This window comes from Sardina pilchardus, chromosome 2 (assembly GCF_963854185.1).
Source record: "Sardina pilchardus chromosome 2, fSarPil1.1, whole genome shotgun sequence".
NCBI lineage: Eukaryota > Metazoa > Chordata > Actinopteri > Clupeiformes > Clupeidae > Sardina > Sardina pilchardus.
In genome coordinates this window covers 23364039-23376538 of record NC_084995.1, presented here as the reverse complement: position 1 = coordinate 23376538, position 12500 = coordinate 23364039, and the positions used below count along the sequence as shown (strand labels likewise).

General features: G+C 43.6%; 2 protein-coding genes and 1 long non-coding RNA gene across 3 annotated transcripts in view; 2 read left to right on the top strand and 1 right to left on the bottom strand.

Moving 5' to 3' along the window:
* The window catches only part of LOC134098697 (protein FAM227A-like), a 9809-nt gene extending 5477 nt beyond the window's left edge, over positions 1 to 4332 (top strand). The window contains exons 11-13 of the mRNA XM_062551665.1: positions 2976 to 3069; positions 3629 to 3711; positions 4120 to 4332. Of these exons, the coding sequence (XP_062407649.1) occupies positions 2976 to 3069; positions 3629 to 3711; positions 4120 to 4332 (390 nt within the window). The remainder of the gene's footprint in view (positions 1 to 2975; positions 3070 to 3628; positions 3712 to 4119) is intronic.
* Positions 4333 to 4669: 337 nt separating this feature from the next.
* On the top strand, positions 4670 to 6787 carry LOC134101652 (uncharacterized). The gene is made up of 3 exons (XR_009941435.1): positions 4670 to 4816; positions 5181 to 5250; positions 6639 to 6787. It is a non-coding gene; the product is annotated as an uncharacterized LOC134101652 (long non-coding RNA).
* Positions 6788 to 10292: 3505 nt separating this feature from the next.
* gpc1b (glypican 1b) overlaps positions 10293 to 12500 on the bottom strand; it is an 81284-nt gene continuing 79076 nt past the window's right edge. The window contains exon 10 of the mRNA XM_062522355.1: positions 10293 to 12500. This exon is cut by the window's right edge and continues 1361 nt beyond it. The gene's annotated coding sequence lies outside the window, so the exon portion shown is untranslated.

Below are 12500 nucleotides of genomic sequence, written 5' to 3'. Positions count from 1 at the left end.
ACAAAGAACTATTACTGACCAAAATAGTTTTCTGACAGTGTCATGAATGCTTACCTTTGACCTCAAGTACAGTGAACCATCTGAGATGTTTCCTGAACATGTCATGAAGTGTCATTACACTGTCATGTAGGTTTCATTTCTGTACAATTTACATTTCTGGAACATTGAGTCTAATTTCAAGTATAATAACAACAAACACCATACTCAAGTCATGACTTCAAAGAGTTTATTTCAGCAATGAATTTTGCAAAACCATAATACATTGTAGCGCCTCGTTGCCATGGGTAGCTATCCTGAGTTCTTTAAAGTATTAAATAAACAAATTAATCCAAGCGTTCATTCATCACCTCTATTTGAAATATAACCACTTAGCTTAGTGATCCCTAAATTATATGCAAATTCTATTTACTCTTATTTACACATTCATCACACATGCACTCAATCTTCAATAGTTTTCAATAGGCTAACTTTCAGTTTCAGGTATCAAATGTAATACAACCAACATCCAAGCAAACAATGGTTTTCTTTTCCATCAAAATAAAATATCAAACCCTATACTATAGCCGGCAGTTATTAAGTAAATAAATAAAAAATGAGTAGGCTACCCAACCAGCTGTCAGAGTTCGTGTGGCAGGCCTGTAACGTTGCTGGTGTGCGTTGAAGCCTAAAACCAAAATGGCTCTTTCACGCCACTCCAGCACATAGCTCCGGCAGCGCAACAAAGAAAACTCAGCGTGTAGGCTAGATGTCATGGATGGACCAGATGGACAGAAGTCTTCAGCAAGGCTCTTGTAGGTTCCAAGAGAGAGTGGCCGTGCAGGCTTTAACACAAAGTCATTGACAAGTCGCATCGTGCTAGCAGCTAGCTAGGTCTTGCTGACTAGCTGAAGGCTTTATACTCGTAGGAAATTCTCGTCTCGAAGTTTTCACTTCCAACACAACTTCCCTGTCTAGCAGTAATGTTTAAGTAAGTGTTATACCCACTAAACACAAAGGCTATATTTGTTTTAGGCTGCGGTAAACCTTTCCCTCTCAGCAGTCATTCTCCCTTCTTCTCCCTGGTGTTGTTTCTTATTTCCTGATTACTCTTGACCTCTAGCTGAATTCTCATTGGCTCAAATAATACAAATGTAACATAAACTACACATTTCCATCCTTTTCACTTTTAGAATCAAAACATAATATCTTGACAACATTTCAGTAACTAGGAAATTATAAACAAAATATATTCATAGCCTACCCATAGGCCTTCTGGAAACGTTGACTCTTGTGCACGCAACTCATGTTTATTAAATTTCATGGTTATGCATTGCTTTAGATTAATATTTAGTTTATAATTTCCTAGTTACTGAAATGTTGTAAAGATATTATGTTTTGATTCTAAAAGTGAAAAGAATGGAAATGTGTAGTTTGCTACATTTGTATTGTTTGAGCCAATGACAATTGACCTAGAGGTCAAGGGTAATCAGGAAATAAGAAACAACACCAGGGAGAAGAAGGGAGAAGAAGGGAGAAGACAACTGCCGAGCGGGAAAGGTTTACCGCAGACTAACACAATTATAGCCTTTGTGTTTAGTGGGTAAAACACTTACTTAAACATTACTGCTAGACGGTGAAGTTGTGTTGGAAGTGAAAACTTTGAGACGAGAATTTCCCACGAGTATAAAGCCTTCAGCTAGTCAGCAAGACCTAGCTAGCTGCTAGCACGATGCGACTTGTCAATGACTTTGCGTGAGATAGCCTGCACGGCCACTCTCTTGGAACCTCCACGAGCCTCGCTGAAGACGTCTGTCCATCTGGTCCATCCATTACATCTAGCCTACACGCTGAGTTTTCTTTGTTGCGCTGCCGGAGCTATGTGCTGGAGTGGCGTGAAAGAGCCATTTTGGTTTTAGGCTTCAACGCACACTAGCAACGTTACAGGCCTGCCACACGAACTCTGACAGCTGGTTGGGTAGCCTACTCATTTTTTATTATTATTTATTTACTTAATAACTGCCGGCTATAGTATAGGGTTTGGTATTTTATTTTGATGAAAAAGAAAACCATTGTTTGCTTGGATGTTGTATTGCATTGATACCTGAAATTGAAAGTTAGCCTATTGAAAACTACAACTGAGTGTAATGCATGTGTGGTGAATGTGTAAATAAGAGTAAATAGAATTTGCATATAATTGTGGGATCACAAAGCGAAGTGGTTTTAAAGAACTCAGGATAGCTACCCATGGCAACGAGGCTCTACAATATATGGTTTTGCAAAATTCATTGCTGAAATAAACTCTTTGAAGTCATGACTTGAGTATGGTGTTTGTTGTTATTATACTTGAAATTAGACTCTCTGTTCCAGAAATGTCAATTTACAGAAATGAAACCTACATGACAGTGTAATGACACTTCATGACATGTTCAGGAAACATCTCAGATGGTTTACTGTACTTGAGGTCAAAGTTAAGCATTCATGACACTGTCAGAAAACTATTTTGGTCAGTAATAGTTCTTTGTGACAGCTTAATGACAAGTCAAAACTGTACCACTGTAGTTGAGGTCAAGAAAAGTATTCACGACCAATTCATAATGGTGTCATGACAGCCAATTGCTCAGGCTCATCATTTAAAAAACCTAGAAGATAAGTCAGGCCAAACACAGTTATATGTCAAGTTGTCACGACAATATTGTAAACGGATTACATTTTCTTGCCTAATGTCAAGTTGTCATGGCAAAGATGCCGTCAGATAATGTCATCTTGCCTAATGTCAAGTTGTCATAATGATGACGCTCAAACAATGTCAACTTGACATAACAAAAACCGAATGACACATTATGACAACAGTCATAAACATCAATAATGTGTCATTAATGTGCATGACATGTGTCATGTCATTCTTATGACGGTTACATGACACCCTTATGTAGACCCCTTCAAATAAAGTGTTACCCTTACTTACTTACTTACTTACTTGTTTCTCCATGTTCCAGAGCCCAGTGATTGAACCTAGTATTGAAACCAGTTTTGAAGGGACCTTTTCAAACAACAAGGAGCAGAATATCAGCAACCCATCTGAGAAAGACGGTTAGCCTCATTAATATATCCGTAATCTGTGTAATCCAGAGCGTACAAACGTGTCAATGCCAGATAAACTAATCAATGTTCATTTCAGAACCTTTGAAAATCATAGCTCTGTAAAAGAGATTAAACCAGAATCACTTATGCATTTCAACATTTTACTGCTCCAGCATGATAAATATACCCAATCTCGGTCTGTTATCAGAACATATTCTCTTTGGAAATTGCTAATGTAACCACCAGAGCATGTTCCCGATTGGGTTGGAAGTTAGTCTACCATTAATTTTCCTTGGCAGTGGGTGTGTATTTGTGTTTGTGTGTGTGTGTTAGTGTGTGTGTGTGTTAGTGTGTGTGTGTGTGTGTGTGTGTGTGTGTGTGTGTGTGTGTGTGTGTGTGTGTGTGTGTGTGTGTGTGTGTGTGTGTGTCTGTGTGTGTGTCTGTGTCTGTGTCTGTGTCTGTGTGTCTGTGTCTGTGTGTCTGTGTGTGTGTGTGTGTCTGTGTGTGTGTGTGTGTGTGTGTGGTTAATACACCCAGTGATTCATTACGCCCCTCTGTCCATTTGCAGAGAGGAGCGCTGGCTCAGAGAACATAAAAGGCTCTGATCAGAAGGCAGCCACTGACCACAGCAATCGAAAATCAACCAAGGAGGTCTGGCACAGCAATAACTCCCCCTGCACTGGCTCATTCTGGGGACTGTCGGACTGTGAAGTTATTATGCTGAAGTGTTGATGACTGTATCTTTCTAATCAGTCTCCTTTCCCCCTCTCTCTATTTCTCTCTCTCCACATACTCTCTCTCTACACACACACAACACACACACACACAACACACACATGAACGAACACACACACACACGCGCGCGCACACACACACACACACACACACACACACACACACACACACACACACACGCGCACACACACACACACACGCATACACTCCTTTTCTCCATTACACCACATTACATGACATTCTCCATGTCTCTCTCTCTCTCTCTCTCTCTCTTTGTTGACCCCGTGTGTTTACACTCTGGTGGTTTGCGTCTGCGGCGTCCAGTGTGGCTGGCAGCAGCTGGAGTTTGGCCGCTGCACGTTTGACCTGTGGGGGACCAGCCCGCTGGTGCAGCACTTCATGCAGATGCTGCGGCAGGAGCCCAGCGTGGGCCAGGGCGTGCTGGTGCGCAGGACGCAGGTCCGCACGCTGCCCCCATATCCTTCTGACCGGCACGGTCACTTCTCCACGCTAGTACAGTCATTTCCTGTGTATTAGCCGCATTTGTGTGTAAGCCGCAGGACAGTGTTTATGCAAGCTGAAAGAAACAAAACCATATTAATACCATATTACAGTAGCGCATTTCTTTAAAGATCAAAATGCAGTCAAGGTGTATGTTTGTGTTGAGTTTTACAACGGCATCGGACGTAATTCAGCGTAATCATAATCAAGGACCGGAACTGTCCATATTAGAAGTATGTTTTGTGTACATGTGATTTTACAATATACTGTATACAATATAATCTCCAATGCATATACACATCACACGTCAGTGTATATGCAGCCTGTACGTTTCTGTGTAAGTTTGTCCTTGACTGTGGGCGTTCACGGGGGACGCGGTGACGTACCGGCAGCTGATCCGTCAGTGCCGTGAGCGCTCGGCGGCGCGCTGGCGTGAGCTGAAGGTGGCGAGAGCCCAGTGTGCAGAGGAGCTGGCTGCCCTACAGCGCACCAAGGCCGAGCAACACCGCTTCCTACTCAGGTACGGCAGAGACAACAACACACACATGCAGCAGCTCTGGAGCTGCACTACCACACACACACACGCACACACACTCAAATATATATATATATATATATATATATATATATATATATATATATATAAATATTGTTTGACCCTCATGTACTGTATGACCACACACACTGCAAAATGGGATGTGTATAATGTGTGAAATCTGTGGGTTCAATTCCTGGCTACCACTGTTGTGCCCTTGATAATTAAACCCAAGTTGCTTCGGGGACAATGTAATCCCTTGTAATATAGTTGACAAATGTAAATCACTTTGGATTAAAAGGGTCTGTTGTGTGTGTAATGTAACACATAATGACTATCTCATTCACAGGAAACAGACAACAATTCTGTCCCAGCAGTCCAGTGTGAAGCAGTACTACCAGAAGCTCTACCCTGACACTGTAAGCTCTTCTGTCAGGAACAGTTGTGTTGTTTATTCTCCCAAATGGTTTTATTGACCTTGCTGTGAATTGATGTGAGTTACAGCAGTGAGATTATGAATGTAATTAACGTTTCGTTAGATACAGTTTGATTTAGATGTTACTGAGAGAAGAATGTCTCATAGAAGCTGAATTTCAAAATGTATTTTCCCCAAGTCACTGTATTAATATGCAAAACACTGGGCTCTCTCTCCTTTTGTACAATGGGTGTAATCAGCCAATTGCAATACTCCAAAATCAAAGACGTCGCACTTCAAGAAATGTTTGTTCTCTTTTTAATATTGTTTTATGTAGCAACAGGGGTAACAACAAACACCCTGTCGCTACTTAAAGGTGTTCTAAGCGATGTCATACGGTTTCTTAGCAAATGCGTTTTTTTGGTCACATACAGCAAACAACTCCTCTCAGTCCGCAAGCTGCCCGTTCCCTGAATACACTGTAAAAATGATGCAGTCTCAGGGCAGACCAGGCTCCAAAAACAGCATCAAAAACAGCCTGGTATTGAATATTGGTATTTATTGGTATCTTGAATTTCCCCTTGGGGATCAATAAAGTATCTATCTACTGTATCTATCTATCTATCTGGTGCAGCCTGGACCATGAAACATACCAACAATGTCCAGCCATTCACTGACGAGATGCGTGTTCAGGAGTTTCAATTGCACAGGAATTAAAGGGACACTTCACCGATTAGCATTAAGCTTTGTATCTTTAGAAAACCAGTCATGTTTTTGAATGGTCGTGCATCATTCCCTCAGTTTGCCTTGAGAAGGGAGAAATACGGATTTCAATGTTGGACTTCCTGCTTTCAATGATGTAAAAATCATAATTTTACATCATTGAAAGCAGGAAGTCCTATTCATGGGTTTAATTGAAATCCGTATTTCTCCCTTCTCAAGGCAAACTGAGGGAATGATGCACAACCATTCAAAAACATTACTGGTTTTCTAAAGATACAAAGCTTAATGCTAATCGGTGAAATGTCCCTTTAAGGGAAAGAGAGGGGCGAGCTAGCTCTCTGTCTCTTGTTTGAACATCAACACGAGTGACGTTAACCAACATCGCTTAGAGTACCTTTAAGAAAATATGAAAAAGAAAACAATTATTGTTGGAGTACAAGCTAATTTGATTTTGGAAAATGTATTTTGCCTAAATGCCCCCAAAGACAAGCCAGATATTATGTGCTGCTGACTCAGTAATAACCATCAAAATCAGTTGATCCTCATCATGGCGGTGTGTACGTTTTGTTTGTGTGTTATGATCTCAGTGTTTCCATGGCCCACGGCTTCAGAGTGAGTTCATGAGTTTATGTTTTCTCAGTAACAGACCAGAGAAAATCTCTCTTTCAGAAAGAGGAGGAGATAGACCCACCCTCTGAGAGCTCTTGAACTCAGTAGATGTAGCCGTGCTGGGAATGAACTAAAACCTTCACTCATCATGTAGACAGCAATTACTGACTCACTTCCTGTGGTTTTAAAATCAGCCGGGGGGATTCCATTTATATGCCTGAATTAAAATGACTGCTATGTAAGTCTGGTTTGTCTTGCTGGTTTTATTTTTCACATAGTCATGTATGTAATCATTTAGTGAATGGTATTTCATACTATGTTTCTTTCATCTGGAACCTCCTGGAGAGAAAAGAAACATTATGTCCCCTTTGAAATAAATTGTCAGTGGTGTAATGCAATAAGAAATCCAGCCACTTGATGGCAGTATGCACACTATTATAATGGGCAGGTATTTCTTTTGGCTCACAGAGCTGCAGTTGTGCAGCAGTTTTCAACTTTATCTGTTGCAGGTGTAGGCCTGTAGGCTGAAGAAGGCAAAGCCCGCTGCAGAGTGGTGCCAGTGGCGGATCTCTTGATGCCCCTGAAAAGAAACAGCAGTAAAGCTGAGGAGATCGCAGCCATATTGAATCAGTTGCCTTAGCCTGAAGTAGCAGTCAGCTCCGCGGAAGAGAGCCAGTCAGTTTTGCAGTCACGCCCGTGAGTTACCTCCAGAGTGTCTCAGGTATGTGTTTTTGGGGAGCTGCGATTGTTTCCCTTCGATCTGTCAAGGAGCTGCATTCAGCCAGACTGCATGTTTCATTAACAAACCGCCCTTGACCTCAGAGCTATGGCTGAGGTGTGGTTTCCGAGGTGGCTAAGATGTCTGTCGATGGAGTCTGTAAACAAGAATTATCTCAAAAGACGCGTTCTGGTGAGATGTCAGATTATAGCCAAGGCGCACGCCCCCCCAGCCAAAAAGCACAAGGCCACACAGACCATGTAAGGAGATTTGGCTGGAACATTTTTGCTTCAGTTGGCTCGCTGGCGGTGGCTGCTCGACGTGATACTGCACAAAATATTTCGGCGAGATGCTTATCCTGTCGACGGGGCTGCGGTTGCATACATAAGTAAGTTAATGACTGAGAAGAAAAGCTCATGTAAAATTAATTATGGGAATGAGAGGACTTGGTTTTATGGCATTAGTCATCCTTGAAATGGGTCCGTGTTTTCTTTGTGCTAGAATTTAGATCATCCAGATTAGAGCCGCTGCTACAGACGACGCTTAAAATGTGTTATCAGTTCACATTCGACCTGATGCAAGTTTGTCTCGCTCTTAATCCCTTTTACCCCAGTGACCCATGGGGCTTGTGTTCTTTCCAACCAGCGATCCCTGGCCAGGGATGTTGAAGCATGATGTCTTGCACATGTCCAGATAGCCGTCCGAGAAACAAGCCCTGGCCCAGATGTGGTCCAGATTCGGGCCAGACACCCGGCCAGACCCGATGCCAGACTTCTCCAGCGTCTCTGTCTCTCTGTGTCCTCAGACTGGCACGACTGTGATAACTTCATTAAGGCATGAGCCAGATAGCCACTAATGCAGTGCTGATTTGTCATGGGTCAGTTCCCGGATCGGTTGCCATCTGGGAGAGTGTAATGAGTTTGGACTTGTTAGAACCTCGTCAGAAAATTGCCTGACTGCATGCTGCCCACATGTCTGAGAAGATGAGTCAGAAGAACCCATTGGACAGAACCCAATGGACAGACAGTGATTGACAGATATCACTGCACTGGCCTGTCAGAAGATAGATACTAATCTAGGCAACAAGAGTTGGCCTTCATCAGAAGATTGATGGTAGCTAGTGTTAGCAGATATATGTGATATAATCCATTTGAAATGTGTTTTTAAAACATCAAATGCTAGTTTGCTTCTCTTGGCATGGTTCTGTCAACTTGGAAAGATCCCCCTAAATAACAACCCAAAAAAACCCTAGACAGCCGTGACTAGATTTGAGATATGAGATAACGCTCCGATCAAGGCACTCCACCTTCTTGTTTGAATTGCGTGGATTATGGGCCAGCGTCCAAGGGAAAAAAACTGATCACCTCATCATGGCCAATGAGCGATGCAGGCTGGTGGACCAGTATGTTGGCCTTTTATGCCGCCAGTGTCGTTTCAAAAGAGCCTCCGCGCAAAAGGAACACCGAGGCAGCACAATGAAGAGAGACATCTCTCAGATGTATTGACTTAGCGGCGGCGCGACATTACCGCTATAAATGACAAATGATTTAATATCTAATCTAGACGGGGCGATGTTGACACAGAAAAGGATTGGGAGATGGAAATGAACGCTGAGAGAGAGAGAGCGGCACATCCCTGATCCCCGAATAGATTTGAGGAATAAACAGATCGGAGCCTTCAGACAGGGAAATATTGAGACATAAATCCTCCTAAAATAATATATGATTGCTTCCTGAGATTGAGGAAAGGTGGGAGGAGAGCGGTAATGAGAAGCGCAGGCCTAAAATAGCCGGAAATTCAATTTAAAGTTGCATAATTGCGAACCTCAAAGAGAAGCCGCAATTTCCTCCTTTCGCACATTTACATGATTATTACCAAATGTTTTGATGGGATGAAAATACATAACTATAACAGACTCAAATAGGAGCTACAAAGCTGAGCTGGCTAGCTACATACAGTAGCAAGCCCAGAGGATGTGCCTTTGGAACTACACTATGAGGGTTTAGTCTGGAGACAATTTGGTGTGGAGCAGAGGGCGGGGGCAGGTTTGTGGGGTGTGTGTGTGTGTGGGGGGGGGGGGGGGGGGGCAGGGTTAGGGGGGCTCTGAATTCTCTGTCTCCCCAGTTTGCCATGTTCCAAACATGTCTCCTGTACATTGCGGCTGTTGCTCCTCCTGATCAGTTGTTGTGTTTTTATATCTCCTGGGGGTGGGCTGCACTCCCGTTGTGTCTTAAAAAAAACACCCCACTCCTGTTCCCCATTTCCGCCATGAACCATTTGTGGTCGTGGTTCTGATTCTGTGACTATTGGTGGGAACCACATCACCCTCCCACCTCCGTCTATCTAAAAAGGACAGACGTGCCATACAGTGTATATGCACATGTAATCATGTTTCTCCAAGTTCTCAAGTTCTCCATTTTAGTCCATATCTCATCACGGGTGTCTGCAAGACAGACACTCCGTGTTTAGGCTACACGACAACACTACTGACAAAGCAAGTGTTGAATAGGCAGCACGGTAACCAGAGACTCTTTGAAACTGAGATGTTGCTTGTTTTGTACTGTACTGTACACCTTGGTCGCATTGTTTTCTCACAAATCCAGTGTTTCAAAGTTGCTGGCAACTAATTGCGCACAAACCACGGAGTGAGGGAGTCTGTTATGTGATAAAACAATGGGTTTACTGTGTTCTGTGTCATGTTTGAGACACCCCTGCTATTTCTCTGTTTGGAAAGCTCAGTGGAAGGTTTTACACACTACATGCCATGACAAGATCTTCACCAAAAGACAGCCTTCATCTCTTGTTTGTGTTTCATCTGTGTTTATGCTGTTATTCATTATGTCTGCTATGGCAGCGGTGGTTCTACTGAACATACCCCTGACTGTGGGGAAAGGTGAGAAACACACACACACACACACACACACACACACACAGAGAGATAAACACTCTCATGCAGGGAAAGACCCAAATGAAATGAAATGAGTTCCACACAGAGATCTTGAAAATCTTAATGACGTATATAATTGACACAAGGTATCAGGAACATACAACAGCAACTGACACATAATTTTCATTTTTTTTTTACCTCCAACCTCATTTCCTCGCACTGTTGTGGCTATGAAAACAAACCAATGTTTCACTTATCATTTTTTTCCTCATTAAAACAACAAAACAGAAGACAAAGAAAAAAATATATATATCAGAATGGTTTCTCAAAAAGAAAAAAAAAATTCGGCACATTTCATAAATGCCTGCCACATTCAACATTAGACAGAGGTGGGGGGGGAGGGGGATCAGGGGGCTTACTGGGCCCCTGGTCTCCGACTGCTCTTTAGTTTTGTCTCCGAGTGGAGCGGTTCTCGCCATCCATCCACCCCTGTACTGTCCGCATACATAAATCGGGAGTCCCGATCGATGGATCTTTCTGCAGGGTGTTTCTCAAGTATTGATCCCCTATCCTGTGATGTTGTTATGCAGCCGACGCCAGCCCGTGGACAGGGAAGCCACATGCGTCATGAAAAGTGCAGCAATTGAAATGAACTTTAGGATCGGGGGGGCTGGGGTTAGGGTTTAGGGACTAGGGTCAGGGTTTAGGGATTAGGATCTGGGGTTAGGGTTTGGGGTCTAGGGGTTAGGTTTAGGATCGGGGGGCTGGGGTTAGGGTTTGGTGTTTAGGATCAGGGCTGGGGTTAGGATTTAGGGTTGGGGTGGGGAAGCAGTGCTGGGGGGGGGTGGGGGGGGGTGAAATAGGACATAGGGACAGAGGTTGTGCAAATTGTCAGCCAATGGCAGTGAGATGTGACAGACAAAGAGAGGGACAGCCATTGGTATGAAACTTAACAAGTTACATCTTGTTTGGGTTTTTTTTTTGTTAGTTACTTGTTTGTTTTTATTTTTATTTTCCCATACGTAATTTGCCTTGGAATGTCGCAATGGGGAAATACTGCAAGAAGCTGACACAGTCAGCTCACACTAGGGACCCCCAGCACTAGGTCATCATCAGAGTTCCCTCTTTTCAAAACACGTTCCGAACGCACGCTGACCGGAAGGGGGCCGGATCTCGCCAGCACTGCGTCAAGACGGGCGGTCAGCAGGGGGCACTCTCTGTACCCATGGGCTAGGTGGCTGTGCTGTGCCACGATAAGAAAAAAAAAAAAAAAAAGCCCACATGCTCAGCGGCAGTGCCCGAAGAAGGGAAGGGCATCGCACACACGCACACACACACACACACACACACACACACACACGTCACACACTGTGTGCCATCTGTTAACGCACCTGCCCGGAGAACGGGCCGCACTGGACCCGGCGGCCCCATGAGGGGGCGGCAGCGCGGTCTGACGCAGTCATGTCTAGGCTTCCCCGCGTTTCCAAGCATCTCTTTTGTATTAGTCATATTTCTGCCACTTTTCGACATCAAAGTCCACAGCGACTCCAAGAACAAGCACAGTCTTACTCCGCCATACATCTCTACACATGTGCAGCAAAAAACGCTCTATTGCACACATGCACACACACACACACACATAAACACGAACACGCTCACACACACACACACACATAAACACACAAACACCCTTGCTATCATCCACAAAATCCCCATCCACAAAAGGGACAGATCTCACAAAGCCTTAGTACCCATCAGGATTAAAACACACACACATATCCCTTTCCCATCCTGTCCTCTATCAGTTCCACTGACAGACTCTCTTCGACAAACTAATACAAAAACATTCTCACAACATTGCAGTATAGTTTTTCAAACATTGTGGCGTGCATGCCTGTGAATTATCAGGGAGACCAAGTTTGCATTTTGGCATCACACAGGAGAATGTTACAAAGAATGGGAAGCAAAAAAAAAGAGAGAGAGAGAAAAGGAGAGAGAGCGAGCGAGCGAGTGAGAAAGAGAGAAATACAGATTTCATTTTGTCATCACATATTTATAATCCCTAATTTATCTAACTCAAAAAAGCAAATCAGAAGCATTTACACATTGTTTTTTTCTTGTTGTTGTTGTTGTAAGAAGTGGTTCTACAGTGCAGTGCGTTCTCCTGACTCCACTGGGGGGAGGGGGAGGGGGGGGGGTCGCTGAGCTGGGACAGTGTTCCTGTTCTGTGTTCCGTTTCGGTTCTGTCCTGGCCCTCTGATGGTCTTTGAACTGGCCTACAGAGCTCTCAACACTCCACTGTTTGGGTCCCCAGCTG